Source organism: Solenopsis invicta, chromosome 7 (genome assembly GCF_016802725.1).
Source record: "Solenopsis invicta isolate M01_SB chromosome 7, UNIL_Sinv_3.0, whole genome shotgun sequence".
Taxonomy (NCBI): Eukaryota; Metazoa; Arthropoda; class Insecta; order Hymenoptera; family Formicidae; genus Solenopsis; species Solenopsis invicta.
This window is the reverse complement of record NC_052670.1, coordinates 10,293,272-10,321,114: the sequence shown is the minus strand read 5'-3', so window position 1 is coordinate 10,321,114 and position 27,843 is coordinate 10,293,272. Positions and strand designations below refer to the sequence as shown.

The window sequence follows — 27,843 nt, the reverse complement described above, 5'->3', positions numbered from 1 at the left end:
TTTCCTCCCCTCAACGGAAATTCTCCCGATTAGCGACTTGGAGAGAATCTGTTCGGAAGACGACGATCCCTTGTCGATCTCCGAGGAAGAACTGGAGGTGAGGCGTGCCCGTTTCTTATAACGCCTCTATCGGATGCTGTTGATGGGATCTGTTCTGAAACCGTTGTTGTACGAGTCGAAGTCCTTGGTTGTGGCACTGGAGACGACTGTATTTTTGCGTTCGTAGGTGCCACCGGTGTGTGTGCTTCCGAAGTATCCGGATAGAATCGTACTCGCCGGGGTTGACGGCTTTCCGAATTGTTACTCACATCGGGTGCTGGAGTAACATTGGATTGCTCTGTCGTCTTACCTTCTTCATGTCCTCGAATTTGATCTATATGGCGTTTGAATCTTCGACCGTTGTAATCAATCTCGTAATGAAGGTCTCCCAGACGAGTCGTGATAATTCCTCGGATCCATTTATCCATCCTAGGATTTCCCGAAAGGAAATATACGACTTGAGTTGGCTTCAGTGAGCGAAACGTTGGAACAAACTGTGAGTTCCACTTTTGAGTAACTTTTGTGAAGACGTCATCAGGTCGAACCAAATCCAAGCGTGTTCGTAATGTTCGACCGAGGAATAGCTGTGATGGTGATTGTTCCGTAGTTGAGTGTGGTGCGATGCGATAATGACGAAGGAATCTGTTTAGATCCTCTTGAAGTGTACTACGAGTAGTCCCCATGGCACGAAGGGCAGCTTTGACTGTCTGCACACTTCGTTCGGCTTGTCCATTGGTGGAGGGATGATAAGGCGCTGTTAACTTGTGGTATTTAACGCCACTGGTTTGTAAGAACGATTTGAATTCAGATGACGTAAACTGCGTTCCATTGTCTGAAACTACAGTGGTAGGAACACCGTGAGCTGTGAATAAGTTATCAAGAATGGCAATTGTTGCAGCCGTCGTCATCGAGTTGGTCGCCTTGACTTCAAGCCATTTGCTAAATGCGTCGGAGACAATCAAGAGCATCATTCCAGCGACGGGACCGGCGTAATCGATGTGGATACGTTCCCACGGTCCTTTGGGGTAGTCCCAGTGATGCTGACGAAACTTTGGGGGAGCATGTGCATGTTTAGCACATTCAACGCATGATTTCGCAGTACGTTCAATTTCCGGATCGATGCCAGGCCAATAAATAAATGATCGTGCCATTCCCTTCATTTTAACGATACCTAAATGTGCCGCATGTAGATCATCCAGCATTGCTTTCCGTAGCACGAGTGGTATCACGACACGATGTTCGAACACCAAACAATTAGAGGCCAGTTTATAGGCTGACTCCGGAGCTTTGTAACCTGCACGTTCGAGGTTTTGTCCTGTTTCTAGTAATTTGATAATTTTTCCGAGTGCAGGGTCCTTTCTTGTTTCTCGAGCGATTTGTTCCGCGTCGATTGGTAATTGCTTAATTTGCTTAATGATGAAGTGATCGAATTCATCTCCATCGAACTCTTCCTTCTCTCGTGGCGAAGAATCCTGTATGGCGTTAATCGTTGATGATAGTGATGCTCTGGAACAATAATCAGCGTTAGTATTCTCTTTCGTGGATTTGAAAATCACATCAAAGTCGAAATGAGCTAAATAGTCTGCATAATTAGCCATTCTGCTAATACATAGCACCGGTAGCGATTTTTCTGGATGAAGGATTTGAGTTAGTGGCTTGTGATCAGTGATCAAGGTCCAATGACGAGCGTAGAGATAATGGAAGAACTTCTGTACAGCCCAGACGATGGCAAGCGCTTCTTTGTCGATCTGTGGGTATTTCTGTTCTGTAGTAGTCATCGTACGACTGGCATAAGCTATTGGTCGCTCCCGACCATTGCTGAGACGATGTGAGAGTACCGCGCCCAAGCCTGTTTTGCTGGCATCGGTTGCCAAAAGTAGAGGTAGCGACGGGTCGTATGGCATAAGGACTTGAGGTGATATCAATGCTGTTTTGATTTCCTTAAATGCCTTTTCTGCAGCAGGCGTCCATTTGAAAGTCTCCTGACGAAGTATATCTCGCAGCGGACGGTCTCTCGTCGAAAGATCCGGGATGTATGCATTGTAGTATGTGGCTTTCCCCAGAAATAATTGGAGTTCTTCATGCGTTGACGGTTTCGGCGCATCTCGGATTGCCTCAATGTGTTTATCCGATTTGTGGATGCCCTGAGCGTCGATCTTATGTCCTAGAAATTCCACAGAGGGTGATGCGAAGACGCATTTCGTGCGATTGAGTCGTAAACCATGAGAGCGCATTCTTTCCAGCGTTTTTTCCAAGGTTATCATTAGATCGGCAAAGTTATCGGCGAAAAGTAGTACATCATCGAAAAAATTGCGTACTTTAGGAAGATCTTGGAGGACAGACTCCATCCGTCGTTGCCAGATAGCTGGAATATTTGCGGCGCCGTACACTGCGCGTGTCGGTCGAATCAAGCCATGTGTAGGTGTGTTAAGCGTAAGCGCGTGACTGAATTCCTCATCCACAGGAAGATGTGAATACGCATCTGTAATATCGAGATGACAAAAGGTTGTTGCGCCTCTCATTTGATTGAATATTGACTCAGCCCTCGGGATCGGATGTTCATCTATAATGATACGCGGATTAAGTGTTGGCTTGTAATTACCCGTGATGCGGATTTTGCCATTTTTCTTCGTTACAACGTGCGTAGTCGACGCCCATTCTGAATAATCGACTTTTTTGTAGAGTCCTGACTTGATTTTCGCATCGATTTCCCTCGCGTAAGCATCACGGAGTGCGTAAGGTATTTCACGTGCTTTGGCGAAGACTGGTGTCGCTTCTGGTTTCAAATGTATCTTGACAGGCGGGCCCGATAGCTTCCCTGCTACGTCGTCGAATACATCTTGAAATCGATTCAGGAGTTGATCTAGCTGACCTTTTTGCTCTGCGGTAAGACAGGGCGGTACCGTTGACACCGCGTGAATCCCGTCTGGCGATGAGAATAGTTTTGCGAAATCTATTTCGTGGGTGAAGTGTGAGATCCATTCTCGACCCATGAGCGTATCGAAATTACCATCCACCACGTATAAATTAAGCCTCTTGGTAGTTCGGCCAATTGTGACATTGACTGGCAGTCGTCCAATACAATTGATTTTGTGAGACGTATAACTGGCGAACTGTCTATCGGTTTTCTGCAACAAACATGTAGGCTTAATGGTATGTAACATTTTTTTACTTACGATACCGCAGGGTGCTCCAGTATCCAGCTCCATCTCTAAATTATGGCCATCGATCGAGACATTGATCATTCGTTTCCGTGCTAGGTTGGAAGTGTTGATGTCATTGACCTTGTTGAAGTATTGAATAGAATCGACGTGATCTGCTGGTACGAGTGCGTCAGAAACTTGATCGGATTTTTCTTTCTTCTTGGATCGACACACTGTAGCGATGTGTCCCTTAATACCGCAATTATGACATTCGGCATCTCGGAATTGACATTGACTCCGTGGATGGTCTCTACCACATCCTTGGCATCGCTGGTCCTGCTTCTTTTTTGAGAAATCTTTCTGCTTGTGTTGGTATTGCTGCTGTCGATTGCGTGATGATGATCTCTGGCGTCCTTGTTTGTTGCCGTACTTTTTTTTCGGTTGTGTATAACCTAGTTTATGCGTAGCTTCGGGAGCTGGTGTCATCGTAGTTTTAACCTCATTAGCGGTAAGTCGAGTTGCTTCAAGAGTGTGTGCGATATCAAATGCCGCGTCAAAAGTTGCCGGTTTCTTTGCTATAATTTCGTCGCACGTGTCACTAGATTCGAGCCCATGCAATAATTGTTCTATTAGCATTCTGTCGAGAAATTCTCCGTACTCGCAGTGAACTGCACCTTGCCGTAAACGAAGAGCAAAACTTGCTACCGTTTCGTCTTTTTGTTGGCAGATTTTCCGAAATCGGATGCTTTCCGCAAATTTATTTTTAGCGCGATCTATATGGTTCTTAAGGGTATCCCGTATTTGCTCAAATGTGAGATCTTCAGGTGATCGTGGGCTTACCAAGAATTTGAGTGCCTGGTTGAGCTCTGTTCCCATGTGAACGCGAGCGAAGTTGGCCCAATGTTCTTCGGCGATTTTACTTAATTTGAGTGCCCACTCGAACCGTTTAAAATAATCTTCGACGGTGGCCCCATCAGAGGATCGATATTCACTTATTTTAAACGATGGTGGCTTTGAGTGCGTGGAGGTTGTGGTCCCCGTTGTCGATTCCGCGGCCATTCGTGTTGCTTCTCGAATCGCTTCCGTGAAGGCGGTCGACAATGCCATCAACGCTTCGGGTGTTAACGACATTTTGCACGCTTGCTGTTTTGCTGATTGATCTCATTCCACTGCTGACACCACTGTTGTATCTCTTACTTTGTGGGTGTGGGTGATTCACAATTAAGCAAGAGGGATATTTATAATGCAATGCCGAGTTTATTGTTACGGGATACAGACAGACTAAAAGAAAAAGACTGAATACATAGATTGACTCTCTGGGAAGGCCCGGAAGGTTACCGGATAATATAGATGGGTCAGTGATCATGAAAAGAAAGGCGGCTTCTTATTGGTCGAGAGAGGTACACGGGTGTAGTGTGCGAAATGCATATGGCGGTAATTCCAAACATAACAACATGTTTATATCTAAAATTGTTAAAACAATCTTATCTTTAGATTGTTCTGCATATTCCAGTAGCACATCATTATCATCTATCTCTGTTCCATCGTTTTGTAAAAGTAACTACAAAAAAATTCAATTACATTATATTCTTATAATGAGTAGGTTGATAAACGTAACTCATTTTTTGTAAATAATACATATGTAACGTTTTCTTTGGGAGGGGGGGGGAGTTCTGATTACTTATATAAAAAATTACTTTACAGATTATTTATACAAAAAAGCAAACAATTTTTATTTGTAAATCCATCGATTTCTAATAAAGGTACAACTACCTATACTATTCGTAAAAACGTTTTTCACATAAAAATAGATTTTAAAATTTTTACTAATTTGAATATATTTACGTTGCACTAGTCTAAAAATAATAAAGTAAACAACACACAAAAATTGAATAGTAACTATAATCTTAGTTGAAAAAATACATTATAAATAATGATAAAAACTTATAATTACCTTGTAAGTATTGTCTTCAGGAAGTTTTAATTTTTTTATTGCAATTTCAATTATTTAGGATATACTATTTGCTTTTATCATGATTCTTTTGTGAGTAGGTGATTCTACTTTGAATAATGGCATTTTGCGATCTGAAAAATAGAAAGAATCTGAGCACAAAGATTGTCGTAACATTTACGTAATGTTACGTAAATGTTACGACAATCTTTGTGCTCAGATTCTTTCTATTTTTCAGATCGCAAAATGCCATTATTCAAAGTAGAATCACCTAGTCACAAAAGAATCATGATAAAAGCAAATAGTATATCCGAAATAATTGAAATTGCAATAAAAAAATTAAAACTTCCTGAAGACAATACTTACAAGGTAATTATAAGTTTTTATCATTATTTATAATGTATTTTTTCAACTAAGATTATAGTTACTATTCAATTTTTGTGTGTTGTTTACTTTATTATTTTTAGACTAGTGCAACGTAAATATATTCAAATTAGTAAAAATTTTAAAATCTTTTTTTTATGTGTCGTAAATGTTACGACAATCTTTGTGCTCAGACTCAAGAGGATCCTGAAGTTCTGTTTTACCGATAAAACGTATAAAATGTATAAATTTATTAGAAATTAAGATATTAAACAAAACAATAAAATTAAATTAAATAAGACATTTAACATTTCAATATGGTACAGCAGAAATTCTATAAAATATGAACTTAATTTAATAATTATAAACTTTAATAAATTTATAAATGTTAATCAATAAATTTTTTTCCAATATAACGTACTTAATATGATATCGATTATGTAGATGGTGCCAAACACAATGAGAAACAAAACCATACGATGGTTTAATGCAATACATATTTCCTGTAGTATAAACATACAATGGTTTGAAGTATATCATTTCGTGTAGGGTACGACATTCGTATGATTTAATTTGGCCAAGTTCATAAGCATTAAGGTATGGTATGTACTTATTTTCCATCACTTCAAGTAAAACATAAATATTCTCTTCACAGCAGAGAAACAGTAATATTTTTCCTATGACGATATTATATCGATAACCATCTTGGTGTAAAACTAAAGCATATCCTTGTTTATATTCGGTACCTTTCACAACAACTCTGCTGCATTGCTGGATCAGTTGAGGTAACTTAGCATTCTGTATAGCTTTTTGTATATCTTTGTTGTACAATTCGATGTAAAAGTTACTAACTTCATAGAATTCTGTTTGGATTCTAATATCTGTACCTAATCGTACAAGACTCTGTAAAAGTTCATGTTTTATGCTGAGAGATTTTGGTACATTTATAAAATTAAGGGTGTATCGAATGGCTCTTTTAAAAAAACGATGCTTGCTTTCAAAACGCATAATCCACACTTTCATTAGAGGGCCAAACTGCAAAATGAGTTCAGGATAATGAATCAGGTAATGATGCTTTGGCCGCAACTTAATTTGAGGAAATAACAATTCTCTTGTTAAAATGTACTGAGAAATAATTAATTGTAAATAAGGTAAACAAGATTTATGAATTATTGGAGAACAAATGATTTCAACTATTTCACTGAGTAGAAGTATGCAAACCCACACTTCATCATCAATTGTTTCGATTTTGCCTTCAATTAAAAGAGGCAAAAGTCTAAGAAAGTTCCAAATTTGGCAAGCACCTCCAGATATTCTCTTGTTCATAGCACTTATTGTACAGGGTTTATCTTGTCGATCTTCTGTCGAATACTTAAAGTTCTCAATTCTCTTGTTTAATTGTTTTAAAGTAAACCACTTATTATCAATCAAATAAGCAATATATAATTGCAAATCAAAGGCTACAATTCCTTCAAATAAATCATGTCCTAAACATGGAGGTAACCCTGGTACACAGACATGATAATTTTTTAATTGATTGAAAACTGAATTGAATTTGATACCTTGAAAATCATTTTTATTTCCAATCTTGTCTAAAGCATTATTGTATTATTCAATGTTCCTTGATTCGTATATTTTACATGAACCATTAGCAGAATAAAATTGTTCTCTTGTTACATGACAAAATCTGCAAAAATATTGTGCTGTACTGAAATTTTCAACAAAATCTCCCAATCCGTGACTGTCTAAATTGTCGCCAGTGATAAAAACAAGACAGCCTTTAATAAATTTACTATCAATTTCAATTCCTGTTGCTCCAATAATTTTTAAATTCTCTACTATTTTTCCATAAACACTTTTATGATTAAAATCTGCTTCTTTACATAGAGCAACAAGTTTAATGCAGTTAATGTGACTACGAAAGTTGTCTGGCATGTTACCCAAACTCATATAAATGGCCAATAATTTATGTTTTTTCTTTGCTGAACCTATTGGGTTAACGACTTCAAATGCATCTTGGTAAAGAATTATTTGTAAAGCTTCTGGATTATCTTTGAAAAACAAGTTGCTTTTAAAAACTTTTCCATCTGTAAAATCTTGTAAAAATTCATCGTGTTGGGGTTGCAATCTAAGATCAATTACATTTTGCAACGATTATCCTTGAAAAAATTTTTTAACGTTTCTTGCACAGGCACGTAAGCAAAATACTTTTTCGTTACTTTATCGATTTCAATAAAGATTGGATCGACGTAATCAAACTCTTTTTAAAAAAAATTTTTTCTCTTATAATCTGTTTGAAAGATGTTATTACTTTTAATCCAAGGATCACTTTTGAAAACGTTTTTCATAAATTGATTTATTTTATCAGATGAAATTTTTTCAGCCAAAAAGATTCTTGTAATTTTTGTTGAACGATTTTTTGTCCTTTCTCATGAATGTAATTTATTTCAGTAACTATATACTGAATTGTTGATGCTGGAAGTAATAACTTACTTTCTAGTTTTAAGTAAAATTGACCAACATTTTTTAGAAATAAATCTGATTCATTAGCATCGTATTGGGCATTATAAGGTTCATGTTGCACTATCATATTGGGTTGATCATCAATTTCAAGCAGTGTGTTGTTTAATGACTCTTCAGATTCAACAACAGGATTTTCAACAGTAACTATTTCTGCTTGATCATAACGATTTTTATGGATTTTTGATATGTGACTGGTAAAAGAAGACTGGTAAAAGAAGAAGATAACACAGAATACCTTCTTTTGCAATTTCGAAACGGACATTGGATTTGTTGATTTTTATTAATGTGCTTTTTCAAATGTTTTATAAGAAGATGAAAGTTATCAAATTCTTTCTTGCAAATGTTGATTGTACATACAAATTTCCCTCTTTCATCAACAGAAAAAGCTATAGACAGAAATGTTTCATGCTTTTTTGAGTGTAATCCATGGGTTCGACGTAAGTGTGCTCTTAAATATGTACCACTTTGGAAGCATTTCTTATATCTGTCATAGCCACAATAATAAAAATGAGTAATGTTTCTATGATAAATATGATGGTCTAAGTGTTTTTTCAAATATGGAGTTCCAAAATTGCAGAAGTTGCAGTAAAACATTCTAACCTGCAATTTGTTTAAAAAAGAAACAAACTTTAATTTATTTGCAATACGCACAAAAAATCTCAGGTAAAATTAGAAGTAAAGGAAATATGCTCAATATGGCCTAATATTCAATGTCACCTACTTGTTGTTTTTAGTAGTTACATGGCAAATTAAACAAATAAAGCGTATTTGCTAATATATCGTACTTACTTTAATTATGCTGCGAGTTGTCTAAATATAAAAATATAAATGTAAACTTAATACTAAGTCACATCGGTCACATACGCACAAGCTGTTACATTTATCGCATTCTTTTTATTTCAATTTTCTCATTGTTTTTTTTTTTATCAAACAGCGCTAGGTTTTGTACATTAAAACTTTTTTAAATTAAATACATCTACTTGGGAGAAAACAAAAATATTTTTCAATAAGAATATAAAGATGGCATTACTTGGGTTTTATTAAAAAAAGTTATAGACACCGCCACTTGGATTTTCTTTAAAAAATAAAGGTAATACTGCTTGGATTTTATTTGTTAAAAATAGTACAGTATTTATTTAAAAGGGTAACATAATATTTTCTTTATAATTATAAATTGACGCAATTTAAAAATTTCATACATTTTTTTTTTTAATACATATTTAAGTTAAATTAGATTACTCAATCTTAAAATTTTATTTATTTTTAAGTAAATACTATTAAAGTTGGAATAAGATTTTTCAATGAGAAAGCAAAAATAATACCACTTGGGTTTTGTATAAAAAATAATGGTTAAAAGCGCACGCGCGCGCATACACATACATACACACACACACACTTGGCACTTTCTTTTTACCTTCTTTTAAAAAACATAATTATTTTGTATTAATTTTGTTAACGTGAATTAAATCATGAGAAATTTTAATTTATTACCATTTATTATTTACTGTATATGACTGTTTAGATCAGGCCAATCTAAAATTCAGCTCGAAAGCCAAACATTTTTATCTTTCGTCACCTTAATATAATACTAAGACGGAGATACATCTATCAGCTCTGCAAACATTCGAAGCTTTAGAGTCCTTTTTTGTTTCTCTATCTCGTTCTATCGAGGTGACGGATAATGCTTTGTCTCGTGAATGGATTTTGAATAAGCCTGATGTAAATAGTCGTATTAAATAATAAATTAAAATAATTAACATAAATTTAATAACTTTTACATGAAATTTAATATACCTAACGCATAAACGTTTTTAGAAAATTTAATGCAAATGCGTATGAAATTAAATGTTCATGTACATGACATTTCAACACAAAGACGGAAAATATATCAATGTACATGTGTATGAAATTTAATATTTTTAATATAAAATCTAATAAATTTTACATAAAATTTAATATACGTACATGAACATTTTTATAAAATTTAATGTGGATGCGTATAAAATTTAATGTTCATATACATGACATTTCAACACAAAGACGGAAAATATATCAATGCACATGTGTATGAAGTTTAATATTCTGTATATAATATCTAATAAACTTTATGTAAAATTTAATATATATATGCATGAACTACAATGTATATGCACGTTAAATTCAATGCAGAGATTGAATATATATTAAATTAATGCAATTATAAGTTTTTGAACAGTAAAAATAAATGCGGTATGCCCACTAGGGAAATGTGTGCATAATGCACACAAAAATTCTATATCTTTTTCTTTAATAATAATAATTATTAAAAATTCTCAAGATTTAATCCACATTAACTAAATTATTTTCAGATTTTTTATTCAACTAAAGAAAGGTGTGACAAAAAGGCCCGTTTTTACATCGTTTGTTATTAAATCAATGTTATGATTGAAGTGAGGAATAGCCATGCGTTTTGATGCACAAAAAATATGTAAACAAACTATGGATCTCGAGCGTTAGCAACTAGGTAAGGAAAGCCGATTCAAACATGTTCGTACAAACGCCATTACGACTGATATTTTCACTATTAAATATAGCATCTTTATAAAATATTCTGTACTTTTAATGTTAAAATATGATGTATAAAATTATAATGTATAAGACGTAATTTTTATGTTTTCATTATCTGACGTAATTTTAACTAGCACCATCGGATTCCTCAACAACTAATATAAGAAATAATATTCGTTTTACTTTCTACGAATAAAGTAAAAACGGTTCTTTTCATCACACTCTTTTTTTTTTTAGATATTTTAACAAAATCGTACTTTCCGTATAATCAACTAGAATTATAACCGAAAACCCCGAAAATCGCAATTTCTAAACGTGTAAAAAAAAAGTATACAAACACTTACCGTTGTATCCTTCGATTGACAGCAATAGGTCGTAAAAAGTAGTCTCAAATGTTTATACAAAAATCGTTGAAAGGTTGTCTCACTTTGTCAAGGTAGCTCTCACTGGAAGTTTCACACTTACTGTGTCACACCGGCAGAAACGTGTATGGACACGCACAAGCTCGAGTGTTTTGTCCGCGCTACGTACAGGCATACTCGTTTCGCGTGTATGTGTAAGCAGCCGCGTGTCGCACACTGAGGACTGAGGATTTCTCATTCTTACGCAATCAAAAGAAAGAGATGTAAGATTTTCGTGCGCATCATTATGCGCATGCGCACATTTTCGATTGACTAAAGTTTAGTACATTTTATAAACAGAATATTAAATTTCGTATACACATACATTAAATTCCATAAACGTATACATTAACATACTTTTCGCTTTTATGTTGAAATGTCATGTAAATGAACATTAAATTTCATGCACACCACATTAAATTTTATCAAAACGTTTATGAGTATGTAGGTATATTAAATTTCATGGAAAATTTATTAAATTTTACAAACAGAATATTAAATTTTGTGCACATGTACATTAAATTCCACATATGTACATTGATTTACTTTCATCTTTGTGTTGTAATGTCATATACATTAAATTTTATAAAAAAGTGCAATGAGTTTTATGCATATGGACACAAAGATATGTTCCAGTTAGAGATACATTAAATTTCATGCGCAGTTTTATGAAAAAGTGCACTGAATTTCATGCATTTGTACACAAACATATGTTTAAGTTACAAATTCATTAAATTTGGTGTACTTTTTCGTATTAATGTGCATTAAATTTAATGTCATTTTTGACAGTGTAACTTCTCTTGACTTATTAACAATCGACGTCTTTAATTTTACGCGATGCAGCTAGTATTTCGTGTGTCTGCTTAGATGCGACTGATTTTTTGGCATCAAACTTGATACACCCGGTGCTAGTAACATATTTTTAAGTAATTTTTAAAGTAATTAAAACCAATTAAGCAAAAACAAAATTACTTTTTTGTTCTCGAATTCATTTTTGGATAACCTAGCATCCCACATAGACGAAAGCATCCTCCAGCACATATTGATTAAAGCTCGATAAGAGCGTCAAATAACGTGGATTCCGTTGTCGAAAGAAAAATCCCAGCACTCACTAATTAAAATTTAATCTTAGTCGTGGACCAATGCGGACTCTATCTTCTTTCAAGAACAGTACCCAGCACCCATTAATTAAAGAGCTTGATTAAAAGCGTCAATCAACGCGGACTCTGTTCTCGAAAGAAAACAGTCCCAGCACCCATTGACCCAGACATTCAAATGCAGTGAGTTTGTTGTCATGTTGCCAACAATGTTGCAGCAACCAAGTTCGATAAACTCGGGACAAGGTGAGACAGTATTTTGTCTGTAAGGTTGCACTCAAGTAATTTCCAATTCTATTAATAACAAATAAATAGCAACATTTCAACATTCAATTAAGTACTTGCAAAGTTGTTGCTATCAAGTTGCTATCATTTTTTTCAATAACAGTTCCAGCATCCATTGATCAAAGTTTAATCTTAGCCGTCAATCGATGCGGATCTTATTTTAAGAACAGTTTCAGCACCCAATGATTGAAACATGTTCAAGACTTCAATCAATGGGTACTAGAATTGCTCTTGAAAGAGGATAGATCATAGGATACATCTTTTTGTCTATCTAGGATGTTTGCTTACCTAAAGATGAACGTGAAAACAATAAAGATAATTTTGTTTCATAGTCTTAATTACTTTAAAAATTTGATAAAAAATGTTACTTTGTTACTATTAGGTGTGCAAATTAATTCCGTATTTTACATTTTATATCATAACTCTGTTTTAAAACTAAATATTTTTTCACCACTTTGTAGTTCGTACGTGTGTATCTCTAAGTGCTCAAAACCCAATATGCCTTGATGAAGAAGGCATTACGACCTCACGAAACAACTGTGAACACGGCGATCGACAAGTAGCATTTGAGACGGAGCACTCTTTTCGCATTTCAATTGAAAATTTCAATTAAAGACGATTGCTCCGCAAAAAATGCACCGAATTAATTTGCGCACCTAATACTTTAACGATTGAAAGATTACTTTGGTCGTTTTTATCATATTATAATGAACATAATTTTATCATAATCTTCTACATATTATATTTATAAATTTTATATCAGCTCAGAAAAATGTTTCTGATAGTGATTTATTTCAAACGATAATGATTATTTTGTAATTTATAATAGAAAAGGTGAGCAAAAATGACAAGTATTTTTGTGCATTATTTTAAGAATAATTTCTAATTATAACACAATATTTAATATCATAATATATAATTAACAATTTATTAAATTATCAAGAAGGGAATAATTATTGAATGATTACTTACATTAATGAAAAATACATGAGATATCTTGAATGAATTAATAGTACAACAGTACAACAAATTGTGATCACTAATAACAATATAAATTCAGACTGTCAAACTTGAGGACGGACATTATAACTGTCCTAGACTAACAATAAGTTTATATAGTAGCAGACTTTAAAATATTTAAAATCAATTTAAATATAATAAAAAATAAATTAATAAAAAATCATATAGAATGTACTCAAAGAATCATTTTTAATTAAAATTTAATCAAAACATTTCTTTCAAAAGTCAATTAGAAAGATTTTTTTACGTTACAAAAATTACTTGCTCTTAGTAAAATAATTAAGGATTAAAGTTTATTATCTTATATAATGTTACCTCAGCTAATTATATTATTATTTAAGTAAATATTACACAACAAATGTAAACATTTAGTTATGTATACAAGCATAAAATATCAACAATTTAAAAAAATATTTATTTTAAAATTTAAACTTATAAATATTTAATAATAAGATTTTAATATATTTTGGAGACAAATTTCATACAATATATTTAAAACTTTGAGACTAAAATTGTTATTTAAATAAACCATATAAAATAGATCATATTTAAATAGATATATGAAGAGATGTCTAAACTAGACTTTAAATATTTCTCTGAAGAAACAAAAAAAAGTTTTGTCTGCAAAATCTGGATACAGTACATAGCAACCAGAAAAATATAATGATACAGAAACAGAAGAGACAATAGAAGAAAAGAGAAAGTGCACTCCCTCTCGAAGGGTCAACATTTTCTTCTAGAACCGGTTTCTAGATTTAGGGCTGGTGAAAGCATCAACATTTGAAACTCCGAAACTTCAAAAAATCAAATTTATATAATTACACAGGCCTCCGTTTTTAGACTTCTTTACTGTTGTTTGAATAAACTTTATCATTTTCGATGTATTTTTGCGCGCTGATGAACACGAATCCGGCAAGCAAATTGTTCCATCACGTCAAATTTATAAGAAAAGTCAGGTTAAAGTGTCAAAAATTAATTCGGCGAAAGAAAAACGTACGGCGTTAAAAAAAATTCTTCTATTTTAAAAGTAACAGTTGACACTTTAACATATAACAGAGAGAGAGAGAGAGAGAGAGAGAGAGAGAGAGAGAGAGAGAGAGAGAGCAGGCGAAACTTCAACTCACAGGAAGGGTTACTCTTCCCGAGGCCATTGCAGGATCACCTTGCAGTAGCCTCTTCTGTTCGTGGATCGCGTGCCATGAGGACAGATGTCACCTTGCACCGGCCACACTTCGCTTAGACACCTATCTAAACTTGAGAAAAGTTGAAATAGGACAATTTCTTTTGTTGACTCTTTAGTTATGCAATAAGAAACTATGTTAATGTATTATTTTATTATGTAAAACTTAAGCCAAAGATGCAAAGATTAAGAATTTATAGTAAAACTTAAAAGAAAATTAGTTTTACATTATTTTTTACCTATAAAAAAAAGTTGATCCCACTCGGTCTAACATGGAGAATATGATGACAAAAAACTTTCCCTCCTTGCCGTTTGAATTCTAGTTGAGCTTTGAGCCAGTCAAGTCAATGTGGCGATCAATGTAGAGGAGCACGTCTAATTTTCTCCTCTTCTCCTAATCCGAATCTTCTATCTCGATCATTCTCCCTTCACATAGCATAAGCGATTAAAATTTTGCACAAAGTTTTCCAGACCCAATGATACGTTTAAAGGTTAAAAAGCATTAAATAATTAATATAATTTGTCTACTATTGGATGTAAATGAAATATTTGAATTTTTTAATATTGTTTTTAATGTCAAAAAAATTAAGTACAAAAAAATCATTATGTTTGGCTTTATTGTTAATGTTTACCGTTACATTACAAATTGCTAAGAAAAAAAATCATAAAAATAATATATATGTTACCAAACTGTTTATTCTTTACACGTAAAATGTATAAGTATCTCCTCTGCAGATCGCAAAAAAGAACTGTGGCACTGTACTTGATTGTGGCCATTGTTTTTACGCTCTTTACCTTTCATTTTCTGAGAACAGCAGTTAATATAATTTTTTGTTCTATTAATGCGAACTTCTGACCTATGCAGCTTCTTGGTCCACTGCTGAATGGAATAAAAGCACATTTTTGCCTGTTGTAAGAATTTTCCAGAAGGAAGCGATCTGGATCGAACTTTAACGGATTCGGCCAGATTTCCGGATTCCGATGTAGGAACAGTATTGTTATTGCTACAGTCACTCCTTTTGGAATGACATTATTTCCTAAAATAAAAGAGATAAACTGTTATGAATTGCATTGATTTTAATACATTGATTAATCAATGTATTAAAGTCAATGCAATTCATAATAGTTTATCTCTTTTATTTTAGGAAATAATGTCATTCCAAAAGGAGTGACTGTAGCAATAACAATACTGTTCCTACATCGGAATCCGGAAATCTGGCCGAATCCGTTAAAGTTCGATCCAGATCGCTTCCTTCTGGAAAATTCTTACAACAGGCAAAAATGTGCTTTTATTCCATTCAGCAGTGGACCAAGAAGCTGCATAGGCCAGAAGTTCGCATTAATAGAACAAAAAATTATATTAACTGCTGTTCTCAGAAAATGAAAGGTAAAGAGCGTAAAAACAATGGCCACAATCAAGTACAGTGCCACAGTTCTTTTTTGCGATCTGCAGAGGAGATACTTATACATTTTACGTGTAAAGAATAAACAGTTTGGTAACATATATATTATTTTTATGATTTTTTTTCTTAGCAATTTGTAATGTAACGGTAAACATTAACAAATGTTTAAAGCCAAACATAATGATTTTTTTGTACTGAATTTTTTTGACATTAAAAACAATATTAAAAAATTTAAACAACTTCTAATGGTATTTCTAAAGCTTCTAAACACAGAAAAATTCTAAATCAAAATTTTAAACAACGGAAAATTAAAAATATATAATTTTGTAACAAGATACTATGCTTCTTTTAAATTAAACTAATTTTTGGAAATTGTTTTTATGGATAGCTGTATTACAATAATTTTTTTCTTCCGATAATGTAGTGCATTAGATTTTTCTACATTACGTCCTAAATAATAAATATTTTATTATTTTGAGTCTAAAATCTGTTACACAACATTCTGACAAATGTAATCGTTCAAGTTTCAATAGAAAATATTAATTATAAACAAAGTTATTCAATAAAATGAAAATAAATGCCATATTATTCTCTTCTCCTCTAGTAAATAATAAACATTTTATTACTTTGAGTCTAGAATCTATCAAATAACACTTTGACAAATGTAATCTTTCAAGTTTCAATAGAAAATATTAATTATAAACAAAGGTATTCAATAAAATAAAAATAAGTGCCATAGTACCTTCTTCTCCTCTATAATAATAATAACGGTAAAATTGGAAAACAATCTTTTATTACAACAAACCACTTGTTGTCATTATGCAATATTCATTGAAAAAAGTAACTAGTTAGTTGGCTCGTTACGTAACGAGGAAAAGTAACTCAAAAAGTAACGTGTTACTTTGATTTGTAACGAGCAAAATTTTAAGTTAATATTTTTTAATGAGTAATGCATAATGATAACAAGTTAATTGTCAAAAGTGATTATTCTAACCTTGGCCTTACTATTACTGTTATGAAAAATTGTAACATTATTACCAAATTATAAAATGTAACGAGTAACGAGTAACGGCGTTACTTACCGTAACTCGTTACTTGCCATACCTGTATATATTATATACGTATATAGCGATAAATATTTATATATAAATTTATAACAAATTTACGTACTATAAATACGAGAAACATTTTTAAATAATTATAATAAAATAAAATGTAAAAGCTTGATATATCCTGATAGATAATAATTTTCATAATTTTATTAAAAATTATGAAAATTTATTTGTTAGAGTTTTTTGTCTTGTCAATCGCCAAAGCGCGAGTCGGAAGTTAGTCACATCGCAGGGGTAAAATTGAAATAATATTATTCGCCCGCGAAACTTTGAACCGACATAACTTATATATGATTTATAAATAAATTGGATATATCATACATCATTGTACTCGTTAGAAAAAACGCTACAACTTTTACCATATAGAAATATTCACTTTACCATTCGCTTTACCGAGCTAATACAATTATAAAAATTATTATCTGTCAGAACACATCTACCTTCGACATTTTCGACTTCTTTATGATTTTATTTTTAATGTTTCTCGTGTTACATAGTATATAAAGTTGTTATAAATATGAAACACGTGCAGATTGACAATTTATTTAAAAATCAACTTTTAAGTAGTACTTGTTTAATCGTTTATGTATGCAGTATCATTTCCACTGTTTCTTACAATAAGTAATAATTGTTTGCCAAACACGATGGTAGATAATTTACATACGCGTTCTTTGGTTTATAAATTTAATTTAAAACATATTTTGCACACAATTATTTTATATGCTTCTTTAATATTTATTTTCATTAAATATTTATTTAATACGATTTAAAAAACTTATTTAAAATATAATTTGATTATTGTATTTTATTGACTCTTTCTGATATTTTTCTTTTTCAAATGACATAAGTAACAAAAATGTTATTTTAGATGTTACTCCACATTAAAAATCAATAAATGTTTATATTTATATGTTATTAATGTATTTATGAATAAAATATATGAAAAATGTGTTTTATTTTGTTAATTATAATAAATGTTTTACAAACCTTAAAAAAATTTTTCCAAATTATAAAATAAACAATATAAGTAAATCCTAATATGACCCGGAAGTGTCAATAAATTAAAATGACAAAAATGGCAATGATAAAAACTTCTATTTGAACACTGATACTGCTAAGGATAGCAACCCGACAAAGTACACTGTTAAAAATTTCTGCCGTAAATTTAATGAAAAGTACTGGAAGCAATAGTCAATCACGCACATTAAAAGCATTTTAATGTTGTCAATGAAAATTAAGTTACGTAACAAAAATTTAATGTAACATGAATTAAATTTCATGCATATTAATGTACAAATACAATAATGTAAAAACTAAAAATTCAGCTCATGTTACTGAAATTTAATGTGCGTTGAATGAAAGGTAATGTTTATTGGCATAAAGTGTAATGTTCATTGTACATAAAGTTTAATGTTTATTGTGGATGAAGTTTAATGTTCATTGTGCATAAAGTTTAATGTTCATTATGCATGAAGTTTAATGTTCATTGTGCATAAAGTTTAATGTTCATTATGCATGAAGTTTAATGTTCATTGTGCCATTAAATTTTAGTTACGTAATTTAATTTTTATTGACAACATTAAAATGCTTTTAATGTACGTGATTGACTTTTGCTTCCAGTACTTTTCATTAAATCTAATGCAGAAATTTTTAACAATGTATAATTAAATTTCTATTTGTATTATTAAAATGAATTACAAACTGTCTTTATTATCCAATATAACAATATCTTTACGTATTTCTAATAGTGTATATCACATTATATAAGTATATTTAAGTATCACTGGGTTAAACTGAATTGGTCAGAAAAAGCCGAAAGTTCTTTGGCAAGTTTAAATACTGCCACATCAAATGATTTATTATATCGACGAACTTTTGATGCTCTTTTTGCTCCTCTTTGTGGATTTATTTGTAAAAAAATTCTGAAAGCAGTAAATATTTAAATTAAATAAATTAAAAATTCTTATATTTATTAACATTTTTAATATATATAAGGTAACTGTACCTCATATGACCTATCTAAGCTTTTTTTTAATTTTTTGCTGAATCCAAAATTAAAAACTGATGGCCAGATTCAAAGTAGAAAATATTTATGAACATTAATTTAAATTTGAGACAGTTTTAAATATTTACGTGGCCGCAATGCATAAAGATTTTTAGAAAGTGTCATTTAGGTCGTATTAGATACATAAGTTACTTAATTGTTCTAACTAGTCTAATAATATTATTTCGTTTTCACAAAAAGTGTTAGAAAGATGGATAATAAAAAGAAACAATAAAAAAATGTGATTTTATTATCAACAACAAAATACAAAAATCGAGTTGTCAACTGTTGCAAACACGTTGACAGCCTGTACAACACAGCGTTATTTGTTCAATTCATCATATAACCAAGAAACTTATAGAAATAACAAGTAGGCCATATTGAGTATTAAGCTATATAGGATATACTTACGTTATATACATTTATATAGAAATTATAATAAATCGTAGTTACCTTTGTATAAATTCTAGAGATTTTTCAATTTTAGGTGAAGATCAAAATCCATAAACGTAGTATGCGAGAAAAGTTATCAAGATTCCTTCCAGAGAATTCGTGGAAGTAATTGAAACTTTTTTACCAATAATGACAGTACATTTTGCATTCTCGTCGTATAATGATTTTCCTGCAAAGTACAATTCAAAATTATGATTAAAGGTGTAAAGTAAAGCATTTATTGTTTAAAGGCTTTTAATAAAAATACCTCTGATGATAAGCACAGGATACTCAGTGTCAGCAGCATTTATTACATCAGCATCATCAACGTCATTCTAAAATATAAAAATATAATAACAGAGAAATATTCGACCGGTAAAAACACAAACAAGAACGCCTTTGTCTTCAACAGTCGTAGCTAGATCTTAGTGCTTAAATTTATTTAAGAAACAACTCACTATAACTTAGTAATTAAAAAAAATTTTTTTAATATTATTTTTTAAATATATTATTTTACTTTTAAAATATATTAATTTTACTCTACTTCATTATTTTTTTTTATGTACATTTCAACATTTTATTGCGCTTTTTTATTAATGACTTATACTTACTCCAATTATTTTAAAAAGAAAATTTTCCTTTTCATTGAAATAAAAGATTAATAATCGGAAAATCACTAATAGTTTTGGTATTTTATCCTTCCTTATTTGAACAGCTGTTTTGCAGTCGTTTATAATCTCATTTATTTCATTTGCTTTTTTTTTCTGTGAATGTTTGAAATATTGCCGTATGGATTTCGTCTTGTTACTAAGTGAATTTGTCCAGACTTGAACAACATTTTTCCCTAATAATCGAGAACAGTATTGAAAGAAACAATCGGTTTCTTGTAAGAAAGGCCACTCAGCAGCTATTATCTCTAAATTTCTGTTTTTATCATTTAATACGGCACGAAGAGTTGGATACGTTTCTTCCATTAATTTTAAAACTTGTGGATTTATTTCGTGAAGGGCGAAAAGTTCTAATAAAGTACGTCGTTTATTTTCACTTTCAGCATTTTCATCTAATAGAATAGGTGCATACTCTACGCAGCCATACTCGTCTTGACGTCGTGATGTAGCTTGCTGCTGACGTTCTTCTTGCTCCGCATCGTCACTGTCATAATTCGTAGCTTTCGAAAACGATTTACGTTTTTTTGAATTAATCTTATAAAGACAGGCGTTATAAATTTCAAGCCGTACGGTTTCTAAGCCACTTCCCCACATTTCATCGTTACCAATTGTATCAGCAAAAGTTTTCGGATAAGTATTGCAGAGAATTGTCGCAATTTCATGTGCTTTACTTCTTGTCGTGTTTTTGAGAGTATCAATCATATATTCTACGATTTTCTGAATAACTGCTTTTCTGTCTGAAAAACACAGTTTATCTCCTCTTACGCAAGCAGCAACTATTCTTTCCGATAATTTACTCCATACTCCGTCTTCTAGATTTATTGATTTTACTTTTGTACTTGATCTATTTGATGAACTTAATGCTTCAGAACATGTACTGATAGAACTAGAATCTGAAATGAATAAAAAAAAAACACTTGAGTGTATACAGGAAAAGGTGGGATAAAACAAGGTAGTTAAGGTTTGATGATAAATAAAAACCAAGTTTTTAATGAAAAAAGTAATGAAATGTATACCTGAAATGTCATTTCTCTGCATTGTCGAACTAGATTCATTTAAAACAATTTGGTTATCTTCATTTTTTTTATTATAGTCCGAAGACATGTTTATATCTAAAATTGTTAAAACAATCTTATCTTTAGATTGTTCTGCATATTCCAGTAGCACATCATTATCATCTATCTCTGTTCCATCGTTTTGTAAAAGTAACTACAAAAAAATTCAATTACATTATATTCTTATAATGAGTAGGTTGATAAACGTAACTCATTTTTTGTAAATAATACACATGTAACGTTTTCTTTGGGAGGGGGGGAGTTCTGATTACTTATATAAAAAATTACTTTACAGATTACTTATACAAAAAAGCAAACAATTTTTATTTGTAAATCCATCGATTTCTAATAAAGGTACAACTACCTATACTATTCGTAAAAACGTTTTTCACATAAAAAAAAGATTTTAAAATTTTTACTAATTTGAATATATTTACGTTGCACTAGTCTAAAAATAATAAAGTAAACAACACACAAAAATTGAATAGTAACTATAATCTTAGTTAAAAAAATACATTATAAATAATGATAAAAACTTATAATTACCTTGTAAGTATTGTCTTCAGGAAGTTTTAATTTTTTTATTGCAATTTCAATTATTTCGGATATACTATTTGCTTTTATCATGATTCTTTTGTGACTAGGTGATTCTACTTTGAATAATGGCATTTTGCGATCTGAAAAATAGAAAGAATCTGAGCACAAAGATTGTCGTAACATTTACGTAATGTTACGTAAATGTTACGACAATCTTTGTGCTCAGATTCTTTCTATTTTTCAGATCGCAAAATGCCATTATTCAAAGTAGAATCACCTAGTCACAAAAGAATCATGATAAAAGCAAATAGTATATCCGAAATAATTGAAATTGCAATAAAAAAATTAAAACTTCCTGAAGACAATACTTACAAGGTAATTATAAGTTTTTATCATTATTTATAATGTATTTTTTCAACTAAGATTATAGTTACTATTCAATTTTTGTGTGTTGTTTACTTTATTATTTTTAGACTAGTGCAACGTAAATATATTCAAATTAGTAAAAATTTTAAAATCTTTTTTTTATGTGTCGTAAATGTTACGACAATCTTTGTGCTCAGACTCAAGAGGATCCTGAAGTTCTGTTTTACCGATAAAACGTATAAAATGTATAAATTTATTAGAAATTAAGATATTAAACAAAACAATAAAATTAAATTAAATAAGACATTTAACATTTCAATATGGTACAGCAAAAATTCTATAAAATATGAACTTAATTTAATAATTATAAACTTTAATAAATTTATAAATACGTGTTAATCAATAAATTTTTTTCCAATATAACGTACTTAATATGATATCGATTATGTAGATGGTGCCAAACACAATGAGAAACAAAACCATACGATGGTTTAATGCAATACATATTTCCTGTAGTATAAACATACAATGGTTTGAAGTATATCATTTCGTGTAGGGTACGACATTCGTATGATTTAATTTGGCCAAGTTCATAAGCATTAAGGTATGGTATGTACTTATTTTCCATCACTTCAAGTAAAACATAAATATTCTCTTCACAGCAGAGAAACAGTAATATTTTTCCTATGACGATATTATATCGATAACCATCTTGGTGTAAAACTAAAGCATATCCTTGTTTATATTCGGTACCTTTCACAACAACTCTGCTGCATTGCTGGATCAGTTGAGGTAACTTAGCATTCTGTATAGCTTTTTGTATATCTTTGTTGTACAATTCGATGTAAAAGTTACTAACTTCATAGAATTCTGTTTGGATTCTAATATCTGTACCTAATCGTACAAGACTCTGTAAAAGTTCATGTTTTATGCTGAGAGATTTTGGTACATTTATAAAATTAAGGGTGTATCGAATGGCTCTTTTAAAAAAACGATGCTTGCTTTCAAAACGCATAGTCCACACTTTCATTAGAGGGCCAAACTGCAAAATGAGTTCAGGATAATGAATCAGGTAATGATGCTTTGGCCGCAACTTAATTTGAGGAAATAACAATTCTCTTGTTAAAATGTACTGAGAAATAATTAATTGTAAATAAGGTAAACAAGATTTATGAATTATTGGAGAACAAATGATTTCAACTATTTCACTGAGTAGAAGTATGCAAACCCACACTTCATCATCAATTGTTTCGATTTTGCCTTCAATTAAAAGAGGCAAAAGTCTAAGAAAGTTCCAAATTTGGCAAGCACCTCCAGATATTCTCTTGTTCATAGCACTTATTGTACAGGGTTTATCTTGTCGATCTTCTGTCGAATACTTAAAGTTCTCAATTCTCTTGTTTAATTGTTTTAAAGTAAACCACTTATTATCAATCAAATAAGCAATATATAATTGCAAATCAAAGGCTACAATTCCTTCAAATAAATCATGTCCTAAACATGGAGGTAACCCTGGTACACAGACATGATAATTTTTTAATTGATTGAAAACTGAATTGAATTTGATACCTTGAAAATCATTTTTATTTCCAATCTTGTCTAAAGCATTATTGTATTATTCAATGTTCCTTGATTCGTATATTTTACATGAACCATTAGCAGAATAAAATTGTTCTCTTGTTACATGACAAAATCTGCAAAAATATTGTGCTGTACTGAAATTTTCAACAAAATCTCCCAATCCGTGACTGTCTAAATTGTCGCCAGTGATAAAAACAAGACAGCCTTTAATAAATTTACTATCAATTTCAATTCCTGTTGCTCCAATAATTTTTAAATTCTCTACTATTTTTCCATAAACACTTTTATGATTAAAATCTGCTTCTTTACATAGAGCAACAAGTTTAATGCAGTTAATGTGACTACGAAAGTTGTCTGGCATGTTACCCAAACTCATATAAATGGCCAATAATTTATGTTTTTTCTTTGCTGAACCTATTGGGTTAACGACTTCAAATGCATCTTGGTAAAGAATTATTTGTAAAGCTTCTGGATTATCTTTGAAAAACAAGTTGCTTTTAAAAACTTTTCCATCTGTAAAATCTTGTAAAAATTCATCGTGTTGGGGTTGCAATCTAAGATCAATTACATTTTGCAACGATTATCCTTGAAAAAATTTTTTAACGTTTCTTGCACAGGCACGTAAGCAAAATACTTTTTCGTTACTTTATCGATTTCAATAAAGATTGGATCGACGTAATCAAACTCTTTTTAAAAAAAATTTTTTCTCTTATAATCTGTTTGAAAGATGTTATTACTTTTAATCCAAGGATCACTTTTGAAAACGTTTTTCATAAATTGATTTATTTTATCAGATGAAATTTTTTCAGCCAAAAAGATTCTTGTAATTTTTGTTGAACGATTTTTTGTCCTTTCTCATGAATGTAATTTATTTCAGTAACTATATACTGAATTGTTGATGCTGGAAGTAATAACTTACTTTCTAGTTTTAAGTAAAATTGACCAACATTTTTTAGAAATAAATCTGATTCATTAGCATCGTATTGGGCATTATAAGGTTCATGTTGCACTATCATATTGGGTTGATCATCAATTTCAAGCAGTGTGTTGTTTAATGACTCTTCAGATTCAACAACAGGATTTTCAACAGTAACTATTTCTGCTTGATCATAACGATTTTTATGGATTTTTGATATGTGACTGGTAAAAGAAGACTGGTAAAAGAAGAAGATAACACAGAATACCTTCTTTTGCAATTTCGAAACGGACATTGGATTTGTTGATTTTTATTAATGTGCTTTTTCAAATGTTTTATAAGAAGATGAAAGTTATCAAATTCTTTCTTGCAAATGTTGATTGTACATACAAATTTCCCTCTTTCATCAGCAGAAAAAGCTATAGACAGAAATGTTTCATGCTTCTTTGAGTGTAATCCATGGGTTCGACGTAAGTGTGCTCTTAAATATGTACCACTTTGGAAGCATTTCTTATATCTGTCATAGCCACAATAATAAAAATGAGTAATGTTTCTATGATAAATATGATGGTCTAAGTGTTTTTTCAAATATGGAGTTCCAAAATTGCAGAAGTTGCAGTAAAACATTCTAACCTGCAATTTGTTTAAAAAAGAAACAAACTTTAATTTATTTGCAATACGCACAAAAAATCTCAGGTAAAATTAGAAGTAAAGGAAATATGCTCAATATGGCCTAATATTCAATGTCACCTACTTGTTGTTTTTAGTAGTTACATGGCAAATTAAACAAATAAAGCGTATTTAATATATCGTACTTACTTTAATTATGCTGCGAGTTGTCTAAATATAAAAATATAAATGTAAACTTAATACTAAGTCACATCGGTCACATACGCACAAGCTGTTACATTTATCGCATTCTTTTTATTTCAATTTTCTCATTGTTTTTTTTTTATCAAACAGCGCTAGGTTTTGTACATTAAAACTTTTTTAAATTAAATACATCTACTTGGGAGAAAACAAAAATATTTTTCAATAAGAATATAAAGATGGCATTACTTGGGTTTTGTTAAAAAAAGTTATAGACACCGCCACTTGATGGATTTTCTTTAAAAAATAAAGGTAATACTGCTTGGATTTTATTTGTTAAAAATAGTACAGTATTTATTTAAAAGGGTAACATAATATTTTCTTTATAATTATAAATTGACGCAATTTAAAAATTTCATACATTTTTTTTTTTAATACATATTTAAGTTAAATTAGATTACTCAATCTTAAAATTTTATTTATTTTTAAGTAAATACTATTAAAGTTGGAATAAGATTTTTCAATGAGAAAGCAAAAATAATACCACTTGGGTTTTGTATAAAAAATAATGGTTAAAAGCGCACGCGCGCGCATACACATACATACACACACACACTTGGCACTTTCTTTTTACCTTCTTTTAAAAAACTTAATTATTTTGTATTAATTTTGTTAACGTGAATTAAATCATGAGAAATTTTAATTTATTACCATTTATTATTTAATATGACTGTTTAGATCAGGCCAATCTAAAATTCAGCTCGAAAGCCAAACGTTTTTATCTTTCGTCACCTTAATATAATACTAAGACGGAGATACATCTCTATCAGCTCTGCAAACATTCGAAGCTTTAGAGTCCTTTTTTGTTTCTCTATCTCGTTCTATCGAGGTGACGGATAATGCTTTGTCTCGTGAATGGATTTTGGATAAGCCTGATGTAAATAGTCGTATTAAATAATAAATTAAAATAATTAACATAAATTTAATAACTTTTACATGAAATTTAATATACCTAACGCATAAACGTTTTTAGAAAATTTAATGCGAATGCGTATGAAATTAAATGTTCATGTACATGACATTTCAACACAAAGACGGAAAATGTATCAATGTACATGTGTATGAAATTTAATATTTTTAATATAAAATCTAATAAATTTTACATAAAATTTAATATACGTACATGAACATTTTTATAAAATTTAATATGGATGCGTATAAAATTTAATGTTCATGTACATGACATTTCAACACAAAGACGGAAAATATATCAATGTACATGTGTATGAAGTTTAATATTCTGTATATAATATCTAATAAACTTTATGTAAAATTTAATATATATATGCATGAACTACAATGTATATGCGCGTTAAATTCAATGCAGAGATTGAATATATATTAAATTAATGCAATTATAAGTTTTTGAACAGTAAAAATAAATGCGGTATGCCCACTAGGGAAATGTGTGCATAATGCACACGAAAATTCTATATCTTTTTCTTTAATAATAATAATTATTAAAAATTCTCAAGATTTAATCCACATTAACTAAATTATTTTCAGATTTTTTATTCAACTAAAGAAAGGTGTGACAAAAAGGCCCGTTTTTACATCGTTTGTTATTAAATCAATGTTATGATTGAAGTGAGGAATAGCCATGCGTTTTGATGCACAAAAAATATGTAAACAAACTATGGATCTTGAGCGTTAGCAACTAGGTGAGGAAAGCCGATTCAAACATGTTCGTACAAACGCCATTACGACTGATATTTTCACTATTAAATATAGCATCTTTATAAAATATTCTGTACTTTTAATGTTAAAATATGATGTATAAAATTATAATGTATAAGACGTAATTTTTTATGTTTTCATTATCTGACGTAATTTTAACTAGCACCATCGGATTCCTCAACAACTAATATAAGAAATAATATTCGTTTTACTTTCTACGAATAAAGTAAAAACGGTTCTTTTCATCACACTCTTTTTTTTTAGATATTTTAACAAAATCGTACTTTCCGTATAATCAACTAGAATTATAACCGAAAAACCCGAAAATCGCAATTTCTAAACGTGTAAAAAAAAAGTGTACAAACACTTACCGTTGTATCCTTCGATTGACAGCAATAGGTCGTAAAAAGTAGTCTCAAATGTTTATACAAAAATCGTTGAAAGGTTGTCTCACTTTGTCAAGGTAGCTCTCACTGGAAGTTTCACACTTACTGTGTCACACCGGCAGAAACGTGTATGGACACGCACAAGCTCGAGTGTTTTGTCCGCGCTACGTACAGGCATACTCGTTTCGCGTGTATGTGTAAGCAGCCGCGTGTCGCACACTGAGGACTGAGGATTTCTCATTCTTAC

The 27,843-nt window shown here is 30.9% G+C and overlaps 4 protein-coding genes across 7 annotated transcripts; all 4 read right to left on the bottom strand.

Annotated features, from left to right (window-relative positions):
• Nucleotides 1–29: 29 nt before the first annotated feature.
• Nucleotides 30–11,281, bottom strand: LOC120358267 (uncharacterized protein K02A2.6-like). The gene is made up of 3 exons (XM_039451945.1): nucleotides 10,911–11,281; nucleotides 5,137–5,267; nucleotides 30–4,743 (listed from the first exon to the last, which is right to left on the bottom strand). Exon 3 carries the CDS (start codon nucleotides 4,311–4,313, stop codon nucleotides 30–32), a length of 4,284 nt encoding a protein of 1,427 aa, XP_039307879.1. The 5' UTR covers nucleotides 4,314–4,743; nucleotides 5,137–5,267; nucleotides 10,911–11,281.
• Nucleotides 4,567–6,842, bottom strand: LOC120358266. The gene is made up of 3 exons (XM_039451944.1): nucleotides 6,243–6,842; nucleotides 5,953–6,173; nucleotides 4,567–4,743 (listed from the first exon to the last, which is right to left on the bottom strand). Exons 1-3 carry the CDS (start codon nucleotides 6,820–6,822, stop codon nucleotides 4,567–4,569), a joined length of 978 nt encoding a protein of 325 aa, XP_039307878.1. The 5' UTR covers nucleotides 6,823–6,842.
• LOC113004467 lies at nucleotides 6,612–8,307 on the bottom strand. Its single transcript, XM_039451613.1, has 2 exons — nucleotides 7,990–8,307; nucleotides 6,612–7,183 (listed from the first exon to the last, which is right to left on the bottom strand). Exons 1-2 carry the CDS (start codon nucleotides 8,279–8,281, stop codon nucleotides 7,170–7,172), a joined length of 306 nt encoding a protein of 101 aa, XP_039307547.1. The 5' UTR covers nucleotides 8,282–8,307; the 3' UTR covers nucleotides 6,612–7,169.
• On the bottom strand, nucleotides 7,788–27,792 carry LOC105207072. 4 transcript variants are annotated; one of them, XM_039451609.1, is made up of 8 exons: nucleotides 24,667–24,801; nucleotides 22,920–23,860; nucleotides 21,810–21,940; nucleotides 21,225–21,417; nucleotides 20,152–21,101; nucleotides 19,809–19,875; nucleotides 19,562–19,730; nucleotides 7,788–8,619 (listed from the first exon to the last, which is right to left on the bottom strand). In XM_039451609.1, exons 2-7 carry the CDS (start codon nucleotides 23,497–23,499, stop codon nucleotides 19,603–19,605), a joined length of 2,049 nt encoding a protein of 682 aa, XP_039307543.1. In that variant the 5' UTR covers nucleotides 23,500–23,860; nucleotides 24,667–24,801; the 3' UTR covers nucleotides 7,788–8,619; nucleotides 19,562–19,602. The 4 variants fall into 4 exon arrangements, with proteins under 4 accessions (XP_039307543.1, XP_039307545.1, XP_039307546.1 ...); XM_039451611.1 differs by lacking the exon at nucleotides 24,667–24,801 and adding an exon at nucleotides 22,595–22,676 and having other exon boundaries at nucleotides 22,920–23,060; XM_039451612.1 differs by lacking the exons at nucleotides 22,920–23,860; nucleotides 24,667–24,801 and adding an exon at nucleotides 27,582–27,792.
• Between the last annotated feature and the right edge of the window lie 51 nt (nucleotides 27,793–27,843).

What these genes read in the sequence shown, in the direction of transcription:
- LOC120358267 (XM_039451945.1), bottom strand. Translation starts at nt 4,313, where the DNA reads ATGTCGTTAACACCCGAAGCGTTGATGGCATTGTCGACCGCCTTCACG.
- LOC120358266 (XM_039451944.1), bottom strand. Translation starts at nt 6,822, where the DNA reads ATGAACAAGAGAATATCTGGAGGTGCTTGCCAAATTTGGAACTTTCTT. An exon ending in CAGCAGAGTTGTTGTGAAAG is followed by an intron (nt 6,174 to 6,242) that starts GTACCGAATATA and finishes ATATCGTCATAG; the next exon opens with GAAAAATATTACTGTTTCTC. An exon ending in ATGGTTTTGTTTCTCATTGT is followed by an intron (nt 4,744 to 5,952) that starts GTTTGGCACCAT and finishes ATTTTTTTGTAG; the next exon opens with TTACTTTTACAAAACGATGG.
- LOC113004467 (XM_039451613.1), bottom strand. Translation starts at nt 8,281, where the DNA reads ATGTCCGTTTCGAAATTGCAAAAGAAGGTATTCTGTGTTATCTTCTTC.
- LOC105207072 (XM_039451609.1), bottom strand. Translation starts at nt 23,499, where the DNA reads ATGAACAAGAGAATATCTGGAGGTGCTTGCCAAATTTGGAACTTTCTT. An exon ending in CAGCAGAGTTGTTGTGAAAG is followed by an intron (nt 21,941 to 22,919) that starts GTACCGAATATA and finishes TCTATTTTTCAG; the next exon opens with ATCGCAAAATGCCATTATTC. An exon ending in GCAGAGAAATGACATTTCAG is followed by an intron (nt 21,102 to 21,224) that starts GTATACATTTCA and finishes TATTCATTTCAG; the next exon opens with ATTCTAGTTCTATCAGTACA.